Source organism: Cetorhinus maximus, unplaced genomic scaffold, assembly GCF_964194155.1.
Source record: "Cetorhinus maximus unplaced genomic scaffold, sCetMax3.hap1.1 HAP1_SCAFFOLD_2257, whole genome shotgun sequence".
Taxonomy (NCBI): Eukaryota; Metazoa; Chordata; class Chondrichthyes; order Lamniformes; family Cetorhinidae; genus Cetorhinus; species Cetorhinus maximus.
In genome coordinates, this window is record NW_027598196.1 from 20,001 (window position 1) to 41,440 (window position 21,440).

At 53.6% G+C, this 21,440-nt stretch overlaps 1 protein-coding gene across 1 annotated transcript; it reads left to right on the forward strand.

The window, feature by feature from the left end:
- Positions 1–352: 352 nt before the first annotated feature.
- LOC144677153 (leucine-rich repeat-containing protein 71-like) lies at positions 353–20,839 on the forward strand (the record flags this gene model as incomplete). The annotated part of the gene is made up of 7 exons (XM_078537357.1): positions 353–444; positions 4,892–5,011; positions 6,203–6,343; positions 9,638–9,713; positions 12,030–12,104; positions 15,274–15,342; positions 20,680–20,839. Coding segments are annotated over exons 1-7 (729 nt in total), but the record flags the coding sequence as incomplete, so codon positions are not given.
- Between the last annotated feature and the right edge of the window lie 601 nt (positions 20,840–21,440).

A 21,440-nucleotide genomic window follows, 5' to 3' on the forward strand; every position in this document is an offset into this window, starting at 1 on the left:
CTCTCACTGAGCGATGTTGTTCCTCTCTCTCTCCTTTCTCCTCTCACTGAGCGATGTTGTTCCTCTCTCTCTCTCTCCTTTCTCCTCTCACTGAGCGATGTTGTTCCTCTCTCTCTCCTTTCTCCTCTCACTGAGCGATGTTGTTCCTCTCTCCTTTCTCCTCTCACTTAGCGATGTTGTTCCTCTCTCTCCTTTCTCCTCTCACTGAGTGATGTTGTTCCTCCCTCTCTCCTTTCTCCTCTCACCGAGCGATGTTGTTCCTCTCTCTCTCCTTTCTCTCACTGAGACATGTTGTTCCTCTCTCTCTCCTTTCTCCTCTCACTGAGCGATGTTCTTCCCCTCTCCTCAGTGCGCTGATGAAAGTGAAGATGGGGAAGAAAGTGGACAAATCTTTGAAGGAGAAAGCAGTCACTCCTGTGGAAGAAGAGGGGCCAAAGTCTGCTGGTAAGTATAAGGCATTGACCAAAATCTAAACATTAGTGTTGTTATCGCAGAGAGGGTTAAGGGGGAGATTGAATCGAGGCGTTTAAGATCAGGAAGGGGGTTTGGACAGAGTAAATAAGGAGAAACTGTTTCCTCTGGGCAGGAGGGTCGGTAACCAGAGGGGGACACAGATTGAAGAGAATCGGGAAAAGAACCAGAGGGGGAGATGAGGAGAATTTGTTTTTTTTTACACAGCGAGTTGTTGAGTCAGGTTGTGATTTAATCGTTGTGATGCTGGATTGGCCAGTCTTTTGTTTTTATTTTTATGTAGGCTTCACTGGCCAGGCCAGTGTTTATTGCCCATCCCTAATTGCCCCCGTGAGAAGGTGGTGGGTGAGCCGCCTTCTTGAGCCGCTGCAGTCCCCTGTGGTGTAGGTACACCCACCGTGCTGTTAGGGAGGGAGTTCCAGGAATTTGGACCCAGCGACAGTGAAGGAACGGCCGATATATTTCCCCCAAGTCCAGGGATGCTGAGTCTGTCCAGCAGCTGGGCCTCGCGCACATGAGATGCCCAGATGTTGCCACAGGTTGGAACTGGACAGGCCCTGTTTCAACCTCTCCCACACCGCTCACTGTCTGTCGGGGAGAGCGGCCAAGGTGTCTTGTTGGCCGAGAGTGCAGCCACAGGAAGGGAGCAGTTCAGCGGGAGCTGGGTTTGATAAAACAGTGTTGAGGAGAAAAAGCAAGGGGAGGCTGAACAGCAGAGAGAAGGAAAGGTGCACACATTGCCACACCAGACAGCCAGGCTGGGCCGGGCACTGGAGACAATGGGCCCTGCCCCTGCCTGACTGTGGATATATTTAATCTCGCTCAAAGATTTCTTGATTCATCACGATGCCTCTAACGCAGGGCAGGCACCCCAGACGACGAGACTGAAACCGGTCCCCGGGGTACCACAGTTTTAAGCCTTGTGCAGCTCCCTTTTGGGAGAAGGGATGGAGAACTGGGCAGCCCGGATGCCCAGATCTCAAGAAGAGTCCTATGGACTCGAGACGTTTAACTCTGTCTTTCTCTCCGCGGGGGCTGTTAGACCTGCCGAGTGTTTGTCCAGCGTTTTTGTGTTTTTTTGCTCGCCCAGAGGCCGCCTTTGATCCCTGCTTAAGGTGCCCAGGTCCCAGAGAAGCGGTGAATTCCTGGACTCGGGTTTAGGGCCAATGAGCAGGTGGCATTTTGCCAGTGTTACAGCTGCTGTCAGCTGAAGCCTGCTGAATGCTGCATCTGCATCTTGCAGTTTGCTTCAATGGGTGGGATTGAGCCCAGCTGGTCGTTCCAACACCGTACAGCCCTCATGGTCGAATTGCCTGCCCGATATTCCAGGAAGGTGCCATCTCCTGGCAGCTCTTCAGTTAGAAAAGGCAGGAGAGCACAGGGAACGATCAGCTAACAGGGTGTATTCTGCTTCCCGATACTGTGCAACTGCAGGGCATCGGGTCTCTGGGAGGGTGAGGCACGAATATACCCCACACCCCTCACTGTAACACACTGATATACCCCACACCCCTCACTGTAACACCCTGATATACCCCACACCCCTCACTGTAACACTCTGATATACCCCACACCCCTCACTGTAACACTCTGATATACCCCACACCCCTCACTGTAACACCCTGATATACCCCACACCCCTCACTGTAACACTCTGATATATCCCACACCCCTCACTGTAACACTCTGATATATCCCACACCCCTCACTGTAACACTCTGATATATCCCACACCCCTCACTGTAACACTCTGATATACCCCATACCTATCACTGTAACACTCTGATATACCCCACACCCCTCACTGTAACACTCTGATATACCCCACACACCTCACTGTAACACTCTGATATATCCCACACCCCTCACTGTAACACTCTGATATACCCCACACCCCTCACTGTAACACTCTGATATATCCCACACCCCTCACTGTAACACTCTGATATACCCCACACCCCTCACTGTAACACTCTGATATACCCCACACACCTCACTGTAACACTCTGATATATCCCACACCCCTCACTGTAACACTCTGATATACCCCACACCCCTCACTGTAACACTCTGATATACCCCACACACCTCACTGTAACACTCTGATATATCCCACACCCCTCACTGTAACACTCTGATATACCCCACACACCTCACTGTAACACTCTGATATATCCCACACCCCTCACTGTAACACTCTGATATACCCCACACCCCTCACTGTAACACTCTGATATACCCCACACACCTCACTGTAACACTCTGATATATCCCACACCCCTCACTGTAACACGCTTATATAACCCACACCCCTCACTGTAACACTCTGATATATCCCACACCCCTCACTGTAACACTCTGATATATCCCACACCCCTCACTGTAACACTCTGATATATCCCACACCCCTCACTGTAACACTCTGATATATCACACACCCCTCACTGTAACACACTGATATATCCCACACCCCTCACTGTTACACTCTGATATAACCCACACCCCTCACTGTAACACTCTGATGTATCCCACACCCCTCACTGTAACACTCTGATATAACCCACACCCCTCACTGTAACACTCTGATGTATCCCACACCCCTCACTGTTACACTCTGATATAACCCACACCCCTCACTGTAACACTCTGATATATCCCACACCCCTCACTGTAACACTCTGATATAACCCACACTCCTCACTGTAACACTCTGATATATCCCACACCCCTCACTGTAACACTCTGATATATCCCACACCCCTCACTGTAACACTCTGATATACCCCACACCCCTCACTGTAACACTCTGATATATCCCACACCCCTCACTGTAACACTCTGATATATCCCACACCCCTCACTGTAACTGTAGGTGCTGGTCTACCTATTTGATCATTGAAATTCCTACTCCAGCTGATTTTGCTGTTTGCATCTTTGGAGTGGAGTTGGGGGTGAGGATGGGGGTGGGGATGGGGGTGGAGTTGGGGGTGAGGATGGGGGTGGGGGTGGAGTTGGGGGTGGAGTTGGAGGTGGGGTTGGGGCTGGGGATGGGGGTGGAGTTGGGGGTGAGGATGGGGGTGGGGATGGGGGTGGGGATGGGGGTGGAGTTGGGGGTCGGAGTTGGGGGTCAGAGTTGGGGGTGGGGATGGGGGTGGGGATGGGGGTGGAGTTGGGGGTGGGGATGGGGGTGGAGTTGGGGATGGGGGTGGAGTTGGGGGTGGGGGTGGGGGTGAAGTTGGGGGCGGGGATGGGGGCGGGGATGGGGGCGGGGGTGGGGGAGGAGTTGGAGGTGAGGATGCGGGCGGAGTTGGGGGCGGAGTTGGGGGTGAGGATGGGGTGGAGTTGGGGGTGGAGTTGGGGGCGGAGTTGGGGGTGAGGATGGGGTGGAGTTGGGGGTGGAGTTGGGGGTGAGGATGCCGGTGGAGTTGGGGGTGGAGTTGGGGGTGAGGATGCAGGTGGAGTTGGGGGTGGAGTTGGGGGTGGGGATGGGGGTGGAGTTGGGGGTGGAGTTGGGGGTGGGGATGCGGGTGGAGCTGGGGGTGGGGATGGGGGTGGAGTTGGGGGTGGGGATGGGGGTGGAGTTGGGGGTGGAGTTGGGGGTGGAGTTGGGGGTGGAGTTGGGTGCGGAGTTGGGTGCGGAGTTGGGGGTGGAGTTGGGGGTGGAGTTGGGGGTGGGGATGCGGGTGGAGTTGGGGGTGGGGATGGGGGTGGAGTTGGGGGTGGAGTTGGGGGTGGAGTTGGGGGTGGAGTTGGGGGTGGAGTTGGGGGTGGAGTTGGGGGTGGAGTTGGGGGTGGAGTTGAGGGCGGGAATGCGGGTGGAGTTGGGGGTGGAGTTGGGGGTGGGGATGCGGGTGGAGTTGGGGGTGGAGTTGGGGGCGGAGTTGGGGGTGGGAATGTGGGTGGATTTGGGGTGAGGATGTGGGTGGATTTGGGGTGAGGATGGGGGTGGATTTGGGGTGAGGATGTGGGTGGATTTGGGGTGAGGATGTGGGTGGATTTGGGGTGAGGATGTGGGTGGATTTGGGGTGAGGATGTGGGTGGATTTGGGGTGAGGATGGGGGTGGAGTTTGGGGTGAGGATGGGGGTGGAGTTTGGGGTGAGGATGCGGGTGGATTTGGGGGTGGAGTTGGGGGTGGGGATGCGGGTGGAGTTGGGGGTGGAGTTGGGGGTGGGGATGCGGGTGGATTTGGGGTGAGGATGTGGGTGGATTTGGGGTGAGGATGTGGGTGGATTTGGGGTGAGGATGGGGGTGGAGTTGGGGTGAGGATGTGGATGCTCTGGCTGTCTTGTACCCAGTGAGTGTACGTCAGGGACTGAGCTGGTAGCTGTGCTGTATCGTGCCACACTGGCTGGCAAAGTAAGGTGCCGGTTTCTCCAGCTGCCCTTGGCCAATCCTGTGTCTACGCTTTGTGTTTTGTAGAGGACTACGTGTGCACCGGGAACCTGGAGGCTGACTTCATTGAAATTTGTACCCGTATGGAGATCCTGGAGATGGCGATTGTAACACTGAGACATCAAGGAATCACAGCCAGTGGACTGTGTGAGCAACCTCCTACCTTCACTGGGCATACACCTTCACGCAAACCAAGATTTGGTTATCAATTTCTCCTGAATTAGAGGGTTAGGATGAGGCACAATGTGCGATTGTGCAGAACTTCCAGAGCTCTGGGCAGGTACAGCCACTAACTGTACTCCCATAGTACTGGGAAGTACCTTTTTATTCATTCACGGGATGTGGGCATCGCTGGCTGGGCCCAGCATTTATTGCCCATCCCTAATTGCCCCCTTGAGAAGGTGGTGGGTGAGCTGCCTTCTTGAGCCGCTGCAGTCCCTGTGGTGTAGGTACATCCACTGTGCTGTTAGGGAGGGAGCTCCAGGATTTGGACCCAGCGACAGTGGCCGATATATTTCCAAGTCAGGATGGTGAGGGGCTTGGAGGGGAACTTCCAGGTGGTGGTGTTCCCCATGTGTCTGCTGCCCTTGTCCTTCTAGATGGTAGCGGTCGTGGGTTTGGAAGGTGCTGTCGAAGGAGCCTTGGTGAGTTGATGCAGTGCATCTTGTAGATGGTACACACACTGCTGCTACTGTGCGTCGGTGGTGGAGGGAGTGAATGTTTGTAGATGGGTTGCCGATCAAGCGGGGCTGCTTTGTCCTGGACGGTGTCGAGCTTCTTGAGTGTTGTGGGAGCTGCACTCATCCAGGCAAGTGGGGAGTATTCCATCCCACTCCTGACTTGTGCCTTGTAGATGGTGGACAGGCTTTGGGGAGTCAGGAGGTGAGTTACTCACCGCAGGATTCCCAGCCTCTGACCTGCTCTTGTAGCCACAGTATTTATATGGCTGGTCCAGTTCAGTTTCTGGTCAATGGTAACCCCCAGGATGTACAGCAGCGAACTGCGATTGTTATAACTTTCACACATTTCACCTTCGGGTAGTTGCACTGCCTGATGTCAAGGGGTCTCTGGGGGGTAGTTGTTTGTGTCGAGGGTTGCGTGCAGGGAGGTGTTACGCGCGGGTGGGATTGTATGTATGGGGCTGGCTGCGTGGTTGGGGGGGCCGGTGGGGTTGGTGGTGGTCTGTGTGCGAGAGCGAGCTTCTGCATCGCGTTGGGCTGTGTGCCCAGGTTGGGGGGGGGTCTCTTTGTGGGATGGTCTCTGCTTGGGCTGTTAGCTGTGATTTTGAGTGCTGGCTCACCCCTGCTGCTCCGCTCATTGTGTGCTTCCCCCCACCAGTCGATGAGATGGAATCTCTCACTGCTTCAGACGTTTCCTCAGCTCCCCCGACCAAGGATCAGATCTCCTTCTTCAGACCCAGCGTGCAGATCGAGCTGGAGAATGATGACCCCAAGCTGGTGAAGGCTGTTTATATCAGAGGTAGGGTTCTCAGCGGACGACCGAGCCTAGGGCTGTACAGGGCCGACCACTGAGTGATGAGGGGTTTCCTCCGATGAGGGTTGGCGTGGTTGAATGCACCCCCCACCGGTTGAAGGAAGGCACAGGACATCATTGGTGCCAGAGGGAAAGGACTGAGTTGAGCGAGAGAGGTTTACAGTGATAGGGTGTGTTGTAGAAGGGTCTGGTATATACAGAGTTAGTGTGGGACTGAGTACAGTACTGCCCACACAGTGATGGAAGAAGCTATATCTAGGGTCAGTGTGGTGTTGGCCAGAGATGGGCAAGGACCCAAGATGGAGAGAGCTCCATGCCTGTACCCTTGACTGGATTTATGTAGACAGCTTCAGGTAGTCAATAAAGGCTTGTTGTTAACATACGGAAGACCACAAAGACTTCTTTCACAGACACATGGTGTAACCAACACCACCCAAAAGGTTGGACAAGGGTGTGTAGGCGTTTGAAGACGAGGATTTTCTATGTAACACACTGCGAGAGGGCAGGGAGAGAAGAGTGTGGATTCCTAGTCAGGATGTGAGTGACGGGCAGTTATTCGGCAGTGTTGTTCGTATGTTGGGGGTAGCGGAGGGTGCAGGATAGGGAGGGGGGGTGCAGGAGAAATGGAATCCTGGGGCAACAAAAGCCCCTCGGAAGGGCTTCAGTGGCGGCCTGTGCGGGGGTGGAACTTGGCGTCTGCGGTGAAGGAGAGACGTGGAGCAGTTGGAGCTCAGCTCGCGGTCGGCCAGATCGTGTTTTTGAGGAGGGGGGGGTGATCGGGTTTGGGTACAGAACGGGGGCCTTGAAGAGAGGGAGCCTTTGACAATGTCAGCTTGGAGCTGGGGAAGAGAGCAAAGCAGCAACAACTGGGTTTCATGGAAGAATTGTGTGTGGATGGGGTGGTGGGGGGGGAGCATTGGAGAGACAGGGACTTGACGTGTTAGCTGACACTGGGGTACTAGCTCGTGGATTCCAGCCACCCCTGCAGGATGGTGCCCCGAGTCACCCTGTGCTGGTGAGCTTGGGTGATGATGTTCAACCCTGCCCTCATTCGAGTCCTTGGGTAATGACCAGCAGCAGATTTGTCCCCTCTCAAAGCCTGAGGCCAGTTGAGAATAACCCTTGAATAGTTTCGGCGGGGGTTGGGGGTGGTTGTGGGATCCTACAGCACAGGAGGAGGCCATTCGGCCCACCGAGGCCTAGCCAGCTCTTAGAACGAGCTACCCAATGAGACCCATTGCCCTGTATCCCCAAGTCATGAATCCATACAAAAACAGGACCTGGCCGATGTGCTGAACGTTGGGGAACTGCTCAGCATTTAACCCTCCAGTCCAAAAATCAGCAATTCACCACAACTCTGCTTCCTAGCCCTCCCCCACCCCACCTTCACCAATTTTGTCCATGCTGCTACTGATCCTGTTAACCCTTTCTTCAACTTTGCACACAAATGCAGTATGGAGCACTTTATCAAAAGCCTTATGGATGAGACAGAGCCCATTGAGTCTGCTACACCATTCATTCAGATCATGGCTGATCTGATAATCCTTTTCCCCACAGCCCTCGATTCCCTTCCTCATTAAAGGTCTGTCTGTCTCAGCCTGTCCACGTACACAGGGTCAACTTTTTATAAAATTGTTCGATGGGCTGTAAGTGAATCAGCCGAGGCCAGCGTTTGTCGCCCAGCCCTAATTGCCCCTTGAGAAGGTGGTGGTGAGTCACTGCCTTGAACCACATGGCCTCTTGCACCCTCTCTGTTACCCCATCCCAGAAGGTCCATGGGGTTAGTTAAACACAGTGTGCCTTTAACAGATCACTGCTGCCTCTCCTTCAGGGGCTCCTGCTGTCCAAGTGGGTGTTAATCTTCTCCCGGGTAACAGTTTCTGAAACTTTCCCCCAAGCCCACTACCCCCATTCACCTGTAACCACCAGGTAAACCCTTCTCCCCCCAGCCCACTACTCCCATTCACCTGTAACCACCAGGTAAACCCTTCTCCCCCCCCCAGCCCGCTACCCCCATTCACCTGTAACCACCAGGTAAACCCTTCTCCCCCCAGCCCGCAATCCCCATTCACCTGTAACCACCAGGTAAACCCTTCTCCCCCCAGCCCGCTATCCCCATTCACCTGTAACCACCAGGTAAACCCTTCTCCCCCCAGCCCGCTACCCCCATTCACCTGTAACCACCGGTAAACCCTTCTCCCCCCAGCCCGCTACCCCCATTCACCTGTAACCACCAGGTAAACCCTTCTCCCCCCAGCCCGCAATCCCCATTCACCTGTAACCACCAGGTAAACCCTTCTCCCCCCAGCCCACTACTCCCATTCACCTGTAACCACCAGGTAAACCCTTCTCCCCCCAGCCCGCTACCCCCATTCACCTGTAACCACCAGGTAAACCCTTCTCCCCCCAGCCCGCTACCCCCATTCACCTGTATTCACCAGGTAAACGCCTCTCCCCCCCAGCCGCTACCCTCATTCACCTGTAACCACCAGGTAAACCCTTCTCCCCCCAGCCCGCTACCCCCATTCACCTGTAACCACCAGGTAAACCCTTCTCCCCCCAGCCCGCTAACCCCATTTACCTGTAACCACCAGGTAAACCCTTCTCCCCCCAGCCCGCTACCCCCATTCATCTGTAATCACCAGGTAAATCCTTCTCCCCGTTTTAAAACAAGGCTGTACTGCTGACACTCCTCCAGTCTCCAGGAGAATTGGAATATTCTGGCTCATAACTCTGATGCTGAGGCCTTCAGAAACCAGAGACTATGGGGAGAGAGCGGGACAGTGGGATTAGTCTGGGATTGATACAGGGCTATTGGGAGAGAGCAGGGGAGTAGGGTTAGTTTGGGGATTGATACAGGGCTCTGGGGAGAGAGCGGGGCAGTGGGATTAGTGTGGGATTGATACAGGGCTATTGGGAGAGAGTGGGGCAGTGCGATTAGTCTGAGATTGATACAGGGCTATGGGGAGAGAGCGGGGCAGTGGGAATAGTCTGGGATTGATACAGGGTTATGGGGAGAGAGCGGGGCAGTGGGAATAGTTTGGGATTGATACAGGGCTATGGGGAGAGAGTGGGACAGTGGGGATTAGTTTGGGGTGGACACTGATGTTAGATAGGAACAGAACATGGGTGCCAGTTAATTCTATGCCTCCCACATTGAGTTTCCATGCAGATACCACACCCCCAGTATAGAGTCTGGATTAACAGTTTAACATTTACATGCTGATACCACTCCCCTAGTAGAGGGCCTGGGTTAACAGTTCTGCTCATATCTTTCAGGTTGGATGATTGACCAGAGATACATTTTCATCTTCCAGAAGTGTTTGCCTGCCCTCAGCAACCTGCATACAATCAAGTAGGTGTCAGAATTTGGGCCTATGTGCCCATGGCTGAGTGTACGATGTGATCGCCAACGCTCGCGGCGATTTGATCAAAGTCTCGCAGATGTTAAGGGGAGTGAATGTGTCCATAGAGAGAAACTATTTCCACTCTCTGTGGAGTCCTGCACTCTGAGAACGTCTCAACATTTGAAACAATCTTTCCGAGATGATCCATCTCGGCCTCCTCCGGAGGTCCCCAGCATCACAGAGGCCAGTCTTCAGCCAGTTAAATTCACTCCACATGATATCAAGAAACGGCTGAAGGCACTGGATACTGCAAAGGCTCTGGGCCCTGACAATATTCCCGCAATAGTACTGAAGACTTGTGCTCCAGAACTTGCCGCGCCCCTAGCCAAGCTGTTCCAGTACAGCTACAACACTGGCATCTACCCGGCTATGTGGAAAATTGCCCAGGTATATCCTGTACACAAAAAGCAGGACAAATCCAACCCGGCCAATTACCGCCCCATCAGCCTACTCTCCATCATCAGTAAAGTGATGGAAGGGGTCATCAACAGTGCTATCAAGCGGCACTTGCTTAGCAATAACCTGCTCACTGACGCTCAGTTTGGGTTCTGCCAGGGCCACTCAGCTCCTGACCTCATTACAGCCTTGGTTCAAACATGGACAAAAGAGCTGAACTCCCGAGGTGAGGTGAGAGTGACTGCCCTTGACATCAAGGCAGCATTTGACCGAGTGTGGCATCAAGGAGCCCGAGCCAAACTGGAGTCAGTGGGATAAAAGCAAAAAACTGCGGATGCTGGAAATCCAAAACAAAAACAAAAATACCTGGAAAAACTCAGCAGGTCTGGCAGCATCTGCGGAGAGGAACACAGTTAACGTTTCAAGTCCAAATTTCAAGTTGGGTCATTCGGACTCGAAACGTTAACTGTGTTCCTCTCCGCAGATGCTGCCAGACCTGCTGAGTTTTTCCAGGTATTTTTGTTTTTGTTTTGGAGTCAATGGGAATCAGGGGGAAAACTCTCCGCTGGTTGGAGTCATACCTAGCACAAAGGAAGATGGTTGTGATTGTTGGATGTCAGTCATCTGAGCTTCAGGACATCAGGAGTTCCTCAGGGTAGTGTCCTCAGCCCAACCATCTTCAGCTGCTTCATCAATGACCTTCCTTCCATCATAAGGTCAGAAGTGGGGATGTTCGCTGATGATCGCACAATGTTCAGCACCATTCGCGACTCCTCAGATACTGAAGCAGTCCATGTCCAAATGCAGCAAGACCTGGACAATATCCAGGCTTGGGCTGACAAGTGGCAAGTAACATTCACACCACACAAGTGCCAGGCAATGACCATCTCCAACCAGAGAGAATTCAACCATCGCCCCTTGATGTTCAATGGCATTACCATCACTGAATCCACCACTATCTACATCGTAGGGCTAACCATTGACCAGAAACTGAACTGGACCAGCCATATAAATACTGTGGCTACAAGAGCAGGTCAGAGGCTGGGAATCCTGTGGTGAGTAACTCACCTCCTGACTCCCCAAAGCCTGTCCACCATCTACAAGGCATAAGTCAGGAGTGTGATGGAATACTCCCCACTTGCCTGGATGAGTGCAGCTCCCACAACACTCAAGAAGCTCGACACCGTCCAGGACAAAGCAGCCCCATTTGATTGGCACCCCATCCACAAACATTCACTCCCTCCACCACCGACGCACAGTAGCAGCAGCGTGTGTACCATCTACAAGATGCACTGCAGCAACTCACCAAGGTTCTTTAGGCAGCACCTTCCAAACCCACGACCGCTACCATCTAGAAGGACAAGGGCAGCAGACACATGGGGAACACCACCACCTGGAAGTTCCCCTCCAAGTCCCTCACCATCCTGACTTGGAAATATATCGGCCACTCCTTTACTGTCGCTGGGTCCAAATCCTGGAACTCCCTCCCTAACAGCACGGTGGGTGTACCTACACCACAGGGACTGCAGCGGCTCAAGAAGGCGGCTCACCCCCACCTTCTCAAGGGGGCAATTAGGGATGGGCAATAAATGCCGGATTAGCCAGTGAAGCCCGCATCCCGTAAATGAATTTAAAAAAAGATCGGTAGTGCAATTCGGAAAGACTTGTGCCCATCGTTGCGTATTTTGAAAGCTGAGGTAGACAGACGTTTGGTCTCTTGGGGGATGAAGGGACCTGGGGAGCAGGAGGGAATGTGGGGTTGGGGGGCAGAGATGGGCGACGATGGCACTGAATGGCAGAATGGGCTCGAGGGGCTGTGCGACCTGCTCCTGACTTGGTTTCTTATGCCCCTATCCTCTGTCTTGCAGCCTCTGGAACGTGGGTCTCACAGAAGTCACCTTCACTGCATTCCTTGCCGTTCTGAACCAGTGCTATACCCTCAAGTAAGAGTCTAGTTACTCCAGTATACAATGTCAGATACAGAGAGGGCGGAAAGACTCACTGGTGGGTCTCGTACCATCGCACCATTGACTGGTCCACTCTCAGGATCGTTTAGCATTGAGATGAGGAGAAACTTCTTCACTCGAGGGGCAGTGAATCTTTGGAATTCGCTTCCCCAGAGGATGGAGGCTCCATCGTTGAACACATTTAAGGCCAGGATAGAGGGATTTTTGGCTTCTCAGGGAATTCAGGGGAGCGAGTGGGGAAAATGGAGTTGGAGCCCAAGGTTGGCCCATGGTGGTGTTGACTGGCAGAGATGGCTTGGTGGACTGTGTGGCCAACTCCTGCTCCGACTCCTAGTGTCCTCCTGTTCACATGTCTCGGGGAGACGGTGTGTGTCGGAGGCGTGTCCGGCTGCTCGAACTCAGGGTTTCCGAGCTGGAGTGGAGGCCGGAGACACCGGGGGAGAATCAGGAAGGACCGGAGCTTCCGGGTTTGGACCCTCCAGGAGGGTCCACACCACCGGCAGTGATAGGTCGGGATAGTAGGTGGGTTAACACTGTGTGTGTGTGGGGTGGGGGGAGGGTTCGCACTGTGTCGGGAGGTTTAAGACCATAAGACATAGGAGCAGAAATTAGGCCATTCGGCCCATCGAGTCTGCTCCGCCATTCAATCATGGCTGATAAGTTTCTCAACCCCATTCTCCCCGTAACCTTTGACCCCCTTACCAATCAAGAACCTATCTATCTCGGTCTTAAATACACTCAATGACCTGGCCTCCACAGCCTTCTGTGGCAATGAATTCCATAGATTCACCACTCTCTGGCTAAAGAAGTTTCTCCTCATCTCTGTTCTAAAAGGTCTTCCCTTTACTCTGAGGCTGTGCCCTCGGGTCCTAGTCTCTCCTACTAATGGAAACATCTTCCCCACGTCCACTCTATCCAGGCCTTTCAGTATTCTGTAAGTTTCAATCAGATCCCCCCTCATCCTTCTAAACTCCATCGAGTATAGACCCAGAGTCCTCAAACGTTCCTCATATGTTAAGCCTTTCATTCCTGGGATCATTCTCGTGAACCTCCTCTGGACCCTCTCCAGGGCCAGTACATCCTTCCTGAGATACGGGGCCCAAAATTGCTCACAATATTCTAAATGTGGTCTGACCAGAGCCTTATAAAGCCTCAGCAGCACAACCCTGCTTTTATATTCTAGTCCTCTCGAAATAAATGCCAACATTGCATTTGCCTTCCTAACCACCGACTCAACCTGCAAGTTAACCTTAAGAGAATCCTGGACTAGGACTCCCAAGTCCCTTTGCACTCCAGATTTCTGAATTCTCTCTCCATTTAGAAAATAGTCTATGCCTCTATTCCTCCTACCAAAGTGCATGACTTTACACTTCCCCACAGCCTCCCCGCCTCCTCAATACTACCTGTCCCTCCACCTATCTTTGTATCATCTGCAAACTTAGCCAGGATGCCCTCAGTTCCTTCATCTAGATCATTAATGTCTAAAGTGAAAAGTTGTGGTCCCAACACTGACCCCTGCGGAACTCCACTAGTCACCGGCTGCCAACCTGAGAAGGACCCCCTATCCCCACTCTCTGCCTCCTGCCAGACAGCCAATCTTCTATCCATGCTAGTACCTTGCTTCTAACACCATGGGCTCTTATCTTACTGAGCAGCCTCCTGTGCGGCACCTTGTCAAAGGCCTTCTGGAAGTCCAAGTAGATAACATCCATTGGCTCTCCTTTGTCTAACCTGCTCGTCACCTCCTTAAAGAATTCCCATACGTAGGAACATATGAGTTAGGAGCGGGAGGAGGCCACTCAGCCCCTCTAGCCTGCTCCGCCATTCAGAAAGATCATGGCTGATCTGATTGTAACCTCACCCCCACATTCCCACCTACCCCCATTAACCTATTACCCCCTTGCTTAGCAAGAATCTATCTCGCTCTGCCTTAAAATATTCAGACTCTGCTTCCACCTCCTTCTCAGGAAGAGAGTTCCAAAGACTCTCGTCCCTCTGAGAGGAAACCTTTCTCCTCATCTCCGTCTTAAATATCCAACCCCTTATTTTAAAACAGAGACCCCTAGTCCTAAATTCCCACAAGAGAAAACACCCTCTCCACATCCACTCTCTGTTTATTTCAGATTTGCGGCATCCGCGCTATTTTGCTTTTATCAGATACTCCAGATGTGGTCTCGCCACCAGCGCCCTGCACAACTGAAGCATAGCCTCCCTCCTTCTGTATTTAATTCCCCTCACAATAAACAACCATTAGCTTTCCTAATTACTCACTGTCCCTGCAAACTAACCTTTTGTGATTCATGCACTAGGACACCCAGATCCCTCTGCGTCTCAGAGCTCTGCAATCTCTCACCATTTAGATAAAATGCTTCTTTTTTTATTCTTCCTGTCAAAGTGGACAATTTCACATTTGCCCACGTTATACTCCATTTGCCAGGTCTTTGCCCGCTCTCTTAACCTACCCATGTCACCATGTCACCTCCTTAAGTCCTCTTCACAATTCACTTTCCTACCTACCTTCATGTCATCAGCAAGTTCAGCAAACATTCCTTCGGTCCCTTCATCCAAGTCATTGATATAAATTTTAAGCAGTTGAGGCCCCAGCACTGATCCCTGTGGCACGCCCCTCGTCACATCCTGCCCACCAGAAACAGACCCATTTATACCTACTCTCTGCTTCCTGTTAGCCAGCCTCCACGCCAACATGGTTTTCGAAAATCAGATAAACCTGCCTGCTTACCTTAAAAGCTTGCCTTCAGAAATTCCTCGTATAAACTCTACTCGAGAAATACTCTCTCACGGTTTCACAGCATCACTTGTCTCTTTCACTGGAATCCTATTGGAAAGGATCTGCTATGAAGCCAATAGAAGAGCCAATTTTGCAGCTGTTATAACTGGTAAAAATACACAAGGTATTTCTGTTCCTGGTGATTGGGGTTTGAAGTTATTCGTTGGAGACGTTCATCGAGCACGAGCTTTTATTTTCCGCGATAACTTTTGATGTGGCCCTTTATGCAATGAGGTTTTTCACTGGGGTGTTCTCACTGGATGAGGGGCGGTGGGTGGTGGGTGAGGGGCGGTGGGTGCTGGTGGGCAGGAGGGATGGGTAACGGATTGAATCCTCTGACCTTCGTTGCTTTTCCAGGACTGTGGTACTGGATGGGAATCCGATTGCAGGACACCCCTATCACCTGCTGCTGAGTGAAGACAGCTCGTGAGTAAAACACATCGATGGGGGAACTTGTACAGAACATTCGGACCATAGATACATTGGGAGGGTCAATAGATTCTCCGGGTCTTTCTCTGGGGTTTAATGATTGAAAGAGCGAGCTCAGTATTTCCAGGACAGTTATTTTAAAGCGTAGTCCCTGTCATAATGCGGGAAATTCAGTGGCCGATTTGCACACAGCAAACTCCCTCCCACAATCTCCTCTGTCATCGATGTTGGTTGAGGCATAATTCTCGTCCAGGACACTGGAGAGAACTCAGAGGTCCTGGAATCTTTAGTGCTCATCTGAACGGGCAAACAAAGTCTTGCTTTAGTGTCTCACTACTGACCCTCCGACAGTGCGGCGCTCCCTCAGTACTGACCCTCTGACAGTGCGGCACTCCCTCAGCACTAACCCTCCGACAGTGCGGCACTCCCTCAGTACTGACCCTCCAACAGTGAGGCGCTCCCTCAGTTCTCACCCTCCGACAGTGCGGAGCTCCCTCAGTACTGACCCTCCGACAGTGCGGCGCTCCCTCAGTACTGACCCTCCGACAGTGCGGCGCTCCCTCAGTACTGACCCTCCGACAGTGCGGCGCTCCCTCAGGACTGACCCTCCGACAGGGTGGCACTCCCTCAGTACTGACCCTCCGACAGTGCGGCACTCCCTCAGTACTGACCCTCCGACAGTGCGGCGCTCCCTCAGTACTGACCCTCCGACAGTGCGGCGCTCCCTCAGTACTGACCCTCCGACAGTGCGGCGCTCCCTCAGCACTAACCCTCCAACAGTGTGGCACTCCCTCAGTACTGAACCTCTGACAGTGCGGCACTCCCTCAGCATTAACCCTCCGACAGTGCGGCACTCCCTCAGTACTGACCCTCCGACAGTGCGGCGCTCCCTCAGTTCTCACCTTCCGACAGTGCGGCGCTCCCTCAGTACTGACCCTCCAACAGTGCGGCGCTCCCTCAGTACTGACCCTCCGACAGTGTGGCGCTCCCTCAGCACTAACCCTCCAACAGTGTGGCACTCCCTCAGTACTGAACCTCTGACAGTGCAGCGCTCCCTCAGTACTGACCCTCCAACAGTGCGCCGCTCCCTCAGTACTGACCCTCCGACAATGCGGCGCTCCCTCAGTACTGATCCTCCGACAGTGCGGAGCTCCCTCAGTACTGACCCTCCGACAGTGCGGCGCTCCCTCAGTACTGACCCTCCGACAGTGCGGCACTCCTTCAGCACTGACCCTCTGACAGGGCGGCGCTCCCTCAGCACTGACCCTCCGACAGTGCGGCCCTCCCTCAGTACTGACCCTCCGACAGTGCGGCACTCCCTCAGTACTGACCCTCCGACAGTGCGGCACTCCCTCAGTACTGACCCTCCGACAGTGCGGCCCTCCCTCAGTACTGACCCTCCGACAGTGCAGCACTCCCTCAGCACTAGCCCTCCGACAGTGCAGCACTCCCTCAGCACTAACCCTCCGACAGTGCGGCCCTCCCTCAGTACTGACCCTCCGACAGTGCGGCATTCCCTCAGTACTGACCCTCCGACAGTGCGGCACTCCCTCAGTACTGACCCTCCGACAGTGCGGCACTCCCTCAGTACCGACCCTCCGACAGTGCGGCACTCCCTCAGTACTGACCCTCCGACAGTGCGGCGGTCCCTCAGTACTGACTCTCCGACAGTGCGGCGCTCCCTCAGAACTGACGCTCCGACAGTGCGGCACTCCCTCAGCTCTCGCCCTCCGACAGTGCGGCGCTCCCTCAGTACTCACCCTCCGACAGTGCGGCACTCCCAGTACTGACCCTCCGACAGTGCGGCGCTCCCCCTCAGTACTGACCCTCCGACAGTGCGGCGCTCCCTCAGCACTAACCCTCCAACAGTGTGGCACTCCCTCAGTACTGAACCTCTGACAGTGCGGCACTCCCTCAGCATTAACCCTCCGACAGTGCGGCACTCCCTCAGTACTGACCCTCCGACAGTGCGGCGCTCCCTCAGTTCTCACCTTCCGACAGTGCGGCGCTCCCTCAGTACTGACCCTCCAACAGTGCGGCGCTCCCTCAGTACTGACCCTCCGACAGTGTGGCGCTCCCTCAGCACTAACCCTCCGACAATGCGGCGCTCCCTCAGTACTGATCCTCCGACAGTGCGGAGCTCCCTCAGTACTGACCCTCCGACAGTGCGGCGCTCCCTCAGTACTGACCCTCCGACAGTGCGGCACTCCTTCAGCACTGACCCTCTGACAGGGCGGCGCTCCCTCAGCACTGACCCTCCGACAGTGCGGCCCTCCCTCAGTACTGACCCTCCGACAGTGCGGCACTCCCTCAGTACTGACCCTCCGACAGTGCGGCACTCCCTCAGTACTGACCCTCCGACAGTGCGGCCCTCCCTCAGTACTGACCCTCCGACAATGCAGCACTCCCTCAGCACTAGCCCTCCGACAGTGCAGCACTCCCTCAGCACTAACCCTCCGACAGTGCGGCCCTCCCTCAGTACTGACCCTCCGACAGTGCGGCATTCCCTCAGTACTGACCCTCCGACAGTGCGGCACTCCCTCAGTACTGACCCTCCGACAGTGCGGCACTCCCTCAGTACCGACCCTCCGACAGTGCGGCACTCCCTCAGTACTGACCCTCCGACAGTGCGGCGGTCCCTCAGTACTGACTCTCCGACAGTGCGGCGCTCCCTCAGAACTGACGCTCCGACAGTGCGGCACTCCCTCAGCTCTCGCCCTCCGACAGTGCGGCGCTCCCTCAGTACTCACCCTCCGACAGTGCGGCACTCCCAGTACTCACCCTCCGACAGTGCGGCACTCCCAGTACTGACCCTCCGACAGTGCGGCGCTCCCTCAGTACTGACCCTCTGACAGTGCGGCACTCCCTCAGTACCGACCCTCCGACAGTGCGGCGCCCCCTCAGTACTGACCCTTCGACAGTGCGGCGCTCCCTCAGTACTGACCCTCCGACAGTGCGGCACTCCCTCAGTACTGACCCTCCGACAGTGCGGCACTCCCTCAGTACTGACCCTCTGACAGTGCGGCACTCCCTCAGCACTGACCCTCCAACAGTGCAGCACTCCCTCAGTACTGACCCTCCGACATGTCTCAGGAAGGGTTTAAATCAAACCCGATTAGAGGTAAGTGAGTGTGACCCATTGAGCCAAGGCTGACAGCATGTTACACTATCTTCAATCCCTATATCCAGCACACTGGATGTGGGTGTCTCTGGCTGGGCCCAGCATTTATTGCCCATCCCTAATTGCCCCCTTGAGAAGGTGGTGGTGAGCTGCCTTCTTGAGCCGCTGCAGTCCCCGTGTGGTGTAGGTACATCCACCGTGCTGTTAGGGAGGGAGTTCCAGGATTTGGACCCAGCGACAGTGGCCGATATATTTCCAAGTCAGGATGGTGAGTGACCCGGAGGGGAACTTCCAGGTGGTGGTCTTAGGATGGAATAAGGTGCCTGATTTCCAGCAAATTTTTCAGAAGCCAGATTGTTTGCCCGTGCAGCTAAAGCGAGGTGTCCCTGACTGACTGCTATACAGGACGACAGTGGCATTGGCGATTGGAGGGGCTATTTACTGATTGGTAGCACAGCCCAAAAAAACAGAACTAAAAGAACTCCATTGACTGGCACCTCTGAAATCCTCAACTCAAGAACAGGCATATAACCCTTTGTACAGTTATAACTCATTGCTGCCCTTCTGAGTTTGTTTTCTGGTGCAGCAGTTTCTCTAATGTTTGTACGTGAGATTGAAACTAGCTACAGTCAATCAGTTTTATTCTGTGACTGGTGGTGAGAATTCCAGAGCCCGGGATGCTGCCTAAAAATAATGATCCGATTGATTAGAAAATCTGTGTTGGTGGCCTCAAGACAGTCAGGGCTAAGGAGACAGCCTCCAGAGGAGATGAGGCCAGATGTTCCCATGTGTCTGCTGCCCTTGTCCTTCTAGATGGTAGCGGTCATGGGTTTGGGCGGCGCTGTCTAAGGAGCCTTGGTGAGTCGCTGCAGTGCATCTTGTAGATGGTACACACACTGCTGCTACTGTGCGTCGGTGGTGGATGTTTAAGGTGGTGGAGGGAGTGACCATAAGACATAGGAACAGAAATTAGGCCATTCGGCCCATCGAGTCTGCTCCGCCATTCAATCATGGCTGATACGTTTCTCAACCCCATTCTCCCGCCTTCTCCCCGTAACCTTTGATCCCCAGGTGGTGGAGGGAGTGAATGTTTAAGGTGGTGGATGGGGTAGGAATGTTTAAGGTGGTGGAGAGAGTGAATGTTTAAGGTGGTGGAGGGAGTGAATGTTTAAGGTGGCGGAGGGAGTGAATGTTTAAGGTGGTGGGTGGGAGTGAATGTTTAAGGTGGTGGATGGGAGGGAATGTTTAAGGTGGTGGAGGGAGTGAATGTTTAAGGTGGTGGAGGGAGTGAATGTTTAAGGTGGTGGAGGGAGGGAATGTTTAAGGTGGTGGAGGGAGTGAATGTTTAAGGTGGTGGAGGGAGTGAATGTTTAAGGTGGTGGAGGGAGTAAGTGTTTAAGGTGGTTGAGAGAGTGAATGTTTAAGGTGGTGGATGGGAATGAATGTTTAAGGTGGTGGAGGGAGTGAATGTTTAAGGTGGTGGAGGGAGTGAATGTTTAAGGTGGTGGAGGGAGTGAATGTTTAAGGTGGTGGAGGGAGTGAATGTTTAAGGTGGTGGAGGGAGTGAATGTTTAAGGTGGTGGGTGGGAGTGAATGTTTAAGGTGGTGGATGGGAGTGAATGTTTAAGGTGGTGGAGGGAGTGAATGTTTAAGGTGGTGGGTGGGAGTGAATGTTTAAGGTGGTGGATGGGAGTGAATGTTTAAGGTGGTGGAGGGAGTGAATGTTTAAGGTGGTGGAGGGAGTGAATGTTTAAGGTGGTGGAGGGAGTGAATGTTTAAGGTGGTGGAGGGAGTGAATGTTTAAGGTGGTGGGTGGGAGTGAATGTTTAAGGTGGTGGATGGGCTGCTTTGTCCAAGTCTGTGAAGGACATTGTAGCACACCCTCGGTATTGCTTCTCTGGCAATGCAACGCTCCCTCAGTCCAGACACTAATTCACTCAGAGGGGAGTGGAAATCTGGAACTCTCACTCCTGAAGAGCTGTTGAGCCGGGATGGTCAGATGGAAATTTGGAAGCTGAGATTGGTAGCTTTTTGTGGATTTAAGGGTTTTCAGGATTACAGAACCAAGAATGGAAGATACAGGTCAGCCACGATCGGATTTTGGGCAGAACAGGCTCAAGGGGCTGAATGGCCTCCTCCTGTTTTCTCAGTGTTGAACTGTCCTGTCTCCCTGATACAGCTGTCTCTGACCTTCCCACATCGTTCATTCACAGATTCCAGCATATAACTGTGAGGAACAACAAGATAGATGATGCGGGAGCGAAGCTGATTGCAGATGCACTCTCCACCATTAAAAAATCAAACAAGACTGTCTTATCGCTGAATCTCAGCTTCAATCACATCACCGATGTGGGAGCAGGTTACATTGCAAATGTAAGTCAGCAGGATTGTGAGACCTGTGCTGTGAGACTGCAGTCTCCCCCTGCCCACAATCACTCTCGCTCTCTCTCATCTGTTTCACCTTTTATATACCACTTGCACATCCTTGACTCTTAACTGTTTCCTTCCCTAACAGGTCCCTCTCTCCCTCTCTCACAGTCCCCCCTCCTCTCTCTCTCTCTCTCTCTTTCTCTCTCTCTACCTCTCTCTCTCTCTCTCACGCACAATCCCTCTATCTCTCTCACACACACAGTCCCTCTCTCTCTCTCTCACACGCACAGTCCCTCTCTCTCACATGCACAGTCCCTCTCTCTCTCTCACATGCACAGTCTCTCTCTCTCTCACACGCACAGTCCCTCTCCCTCTCTCACACGCACAGTCCCTCTCTCTCACACGCACAGTCCCTCTCTCTCTCTCACATGCACAGTCCCTCTCTCTCTCTCACACACACAGTCCCTCTCTCTCTCTCTATCTCTCTCTCTACCTCTCTCTCTCACACGCACAGTCCCTCTCTCTCTCTCACTCACACAGTCCCTCTCTCTCTCTCACACGCACAGTCCCTCTCTCTCACATGCACAGTCCCTCTCTCTCTCTC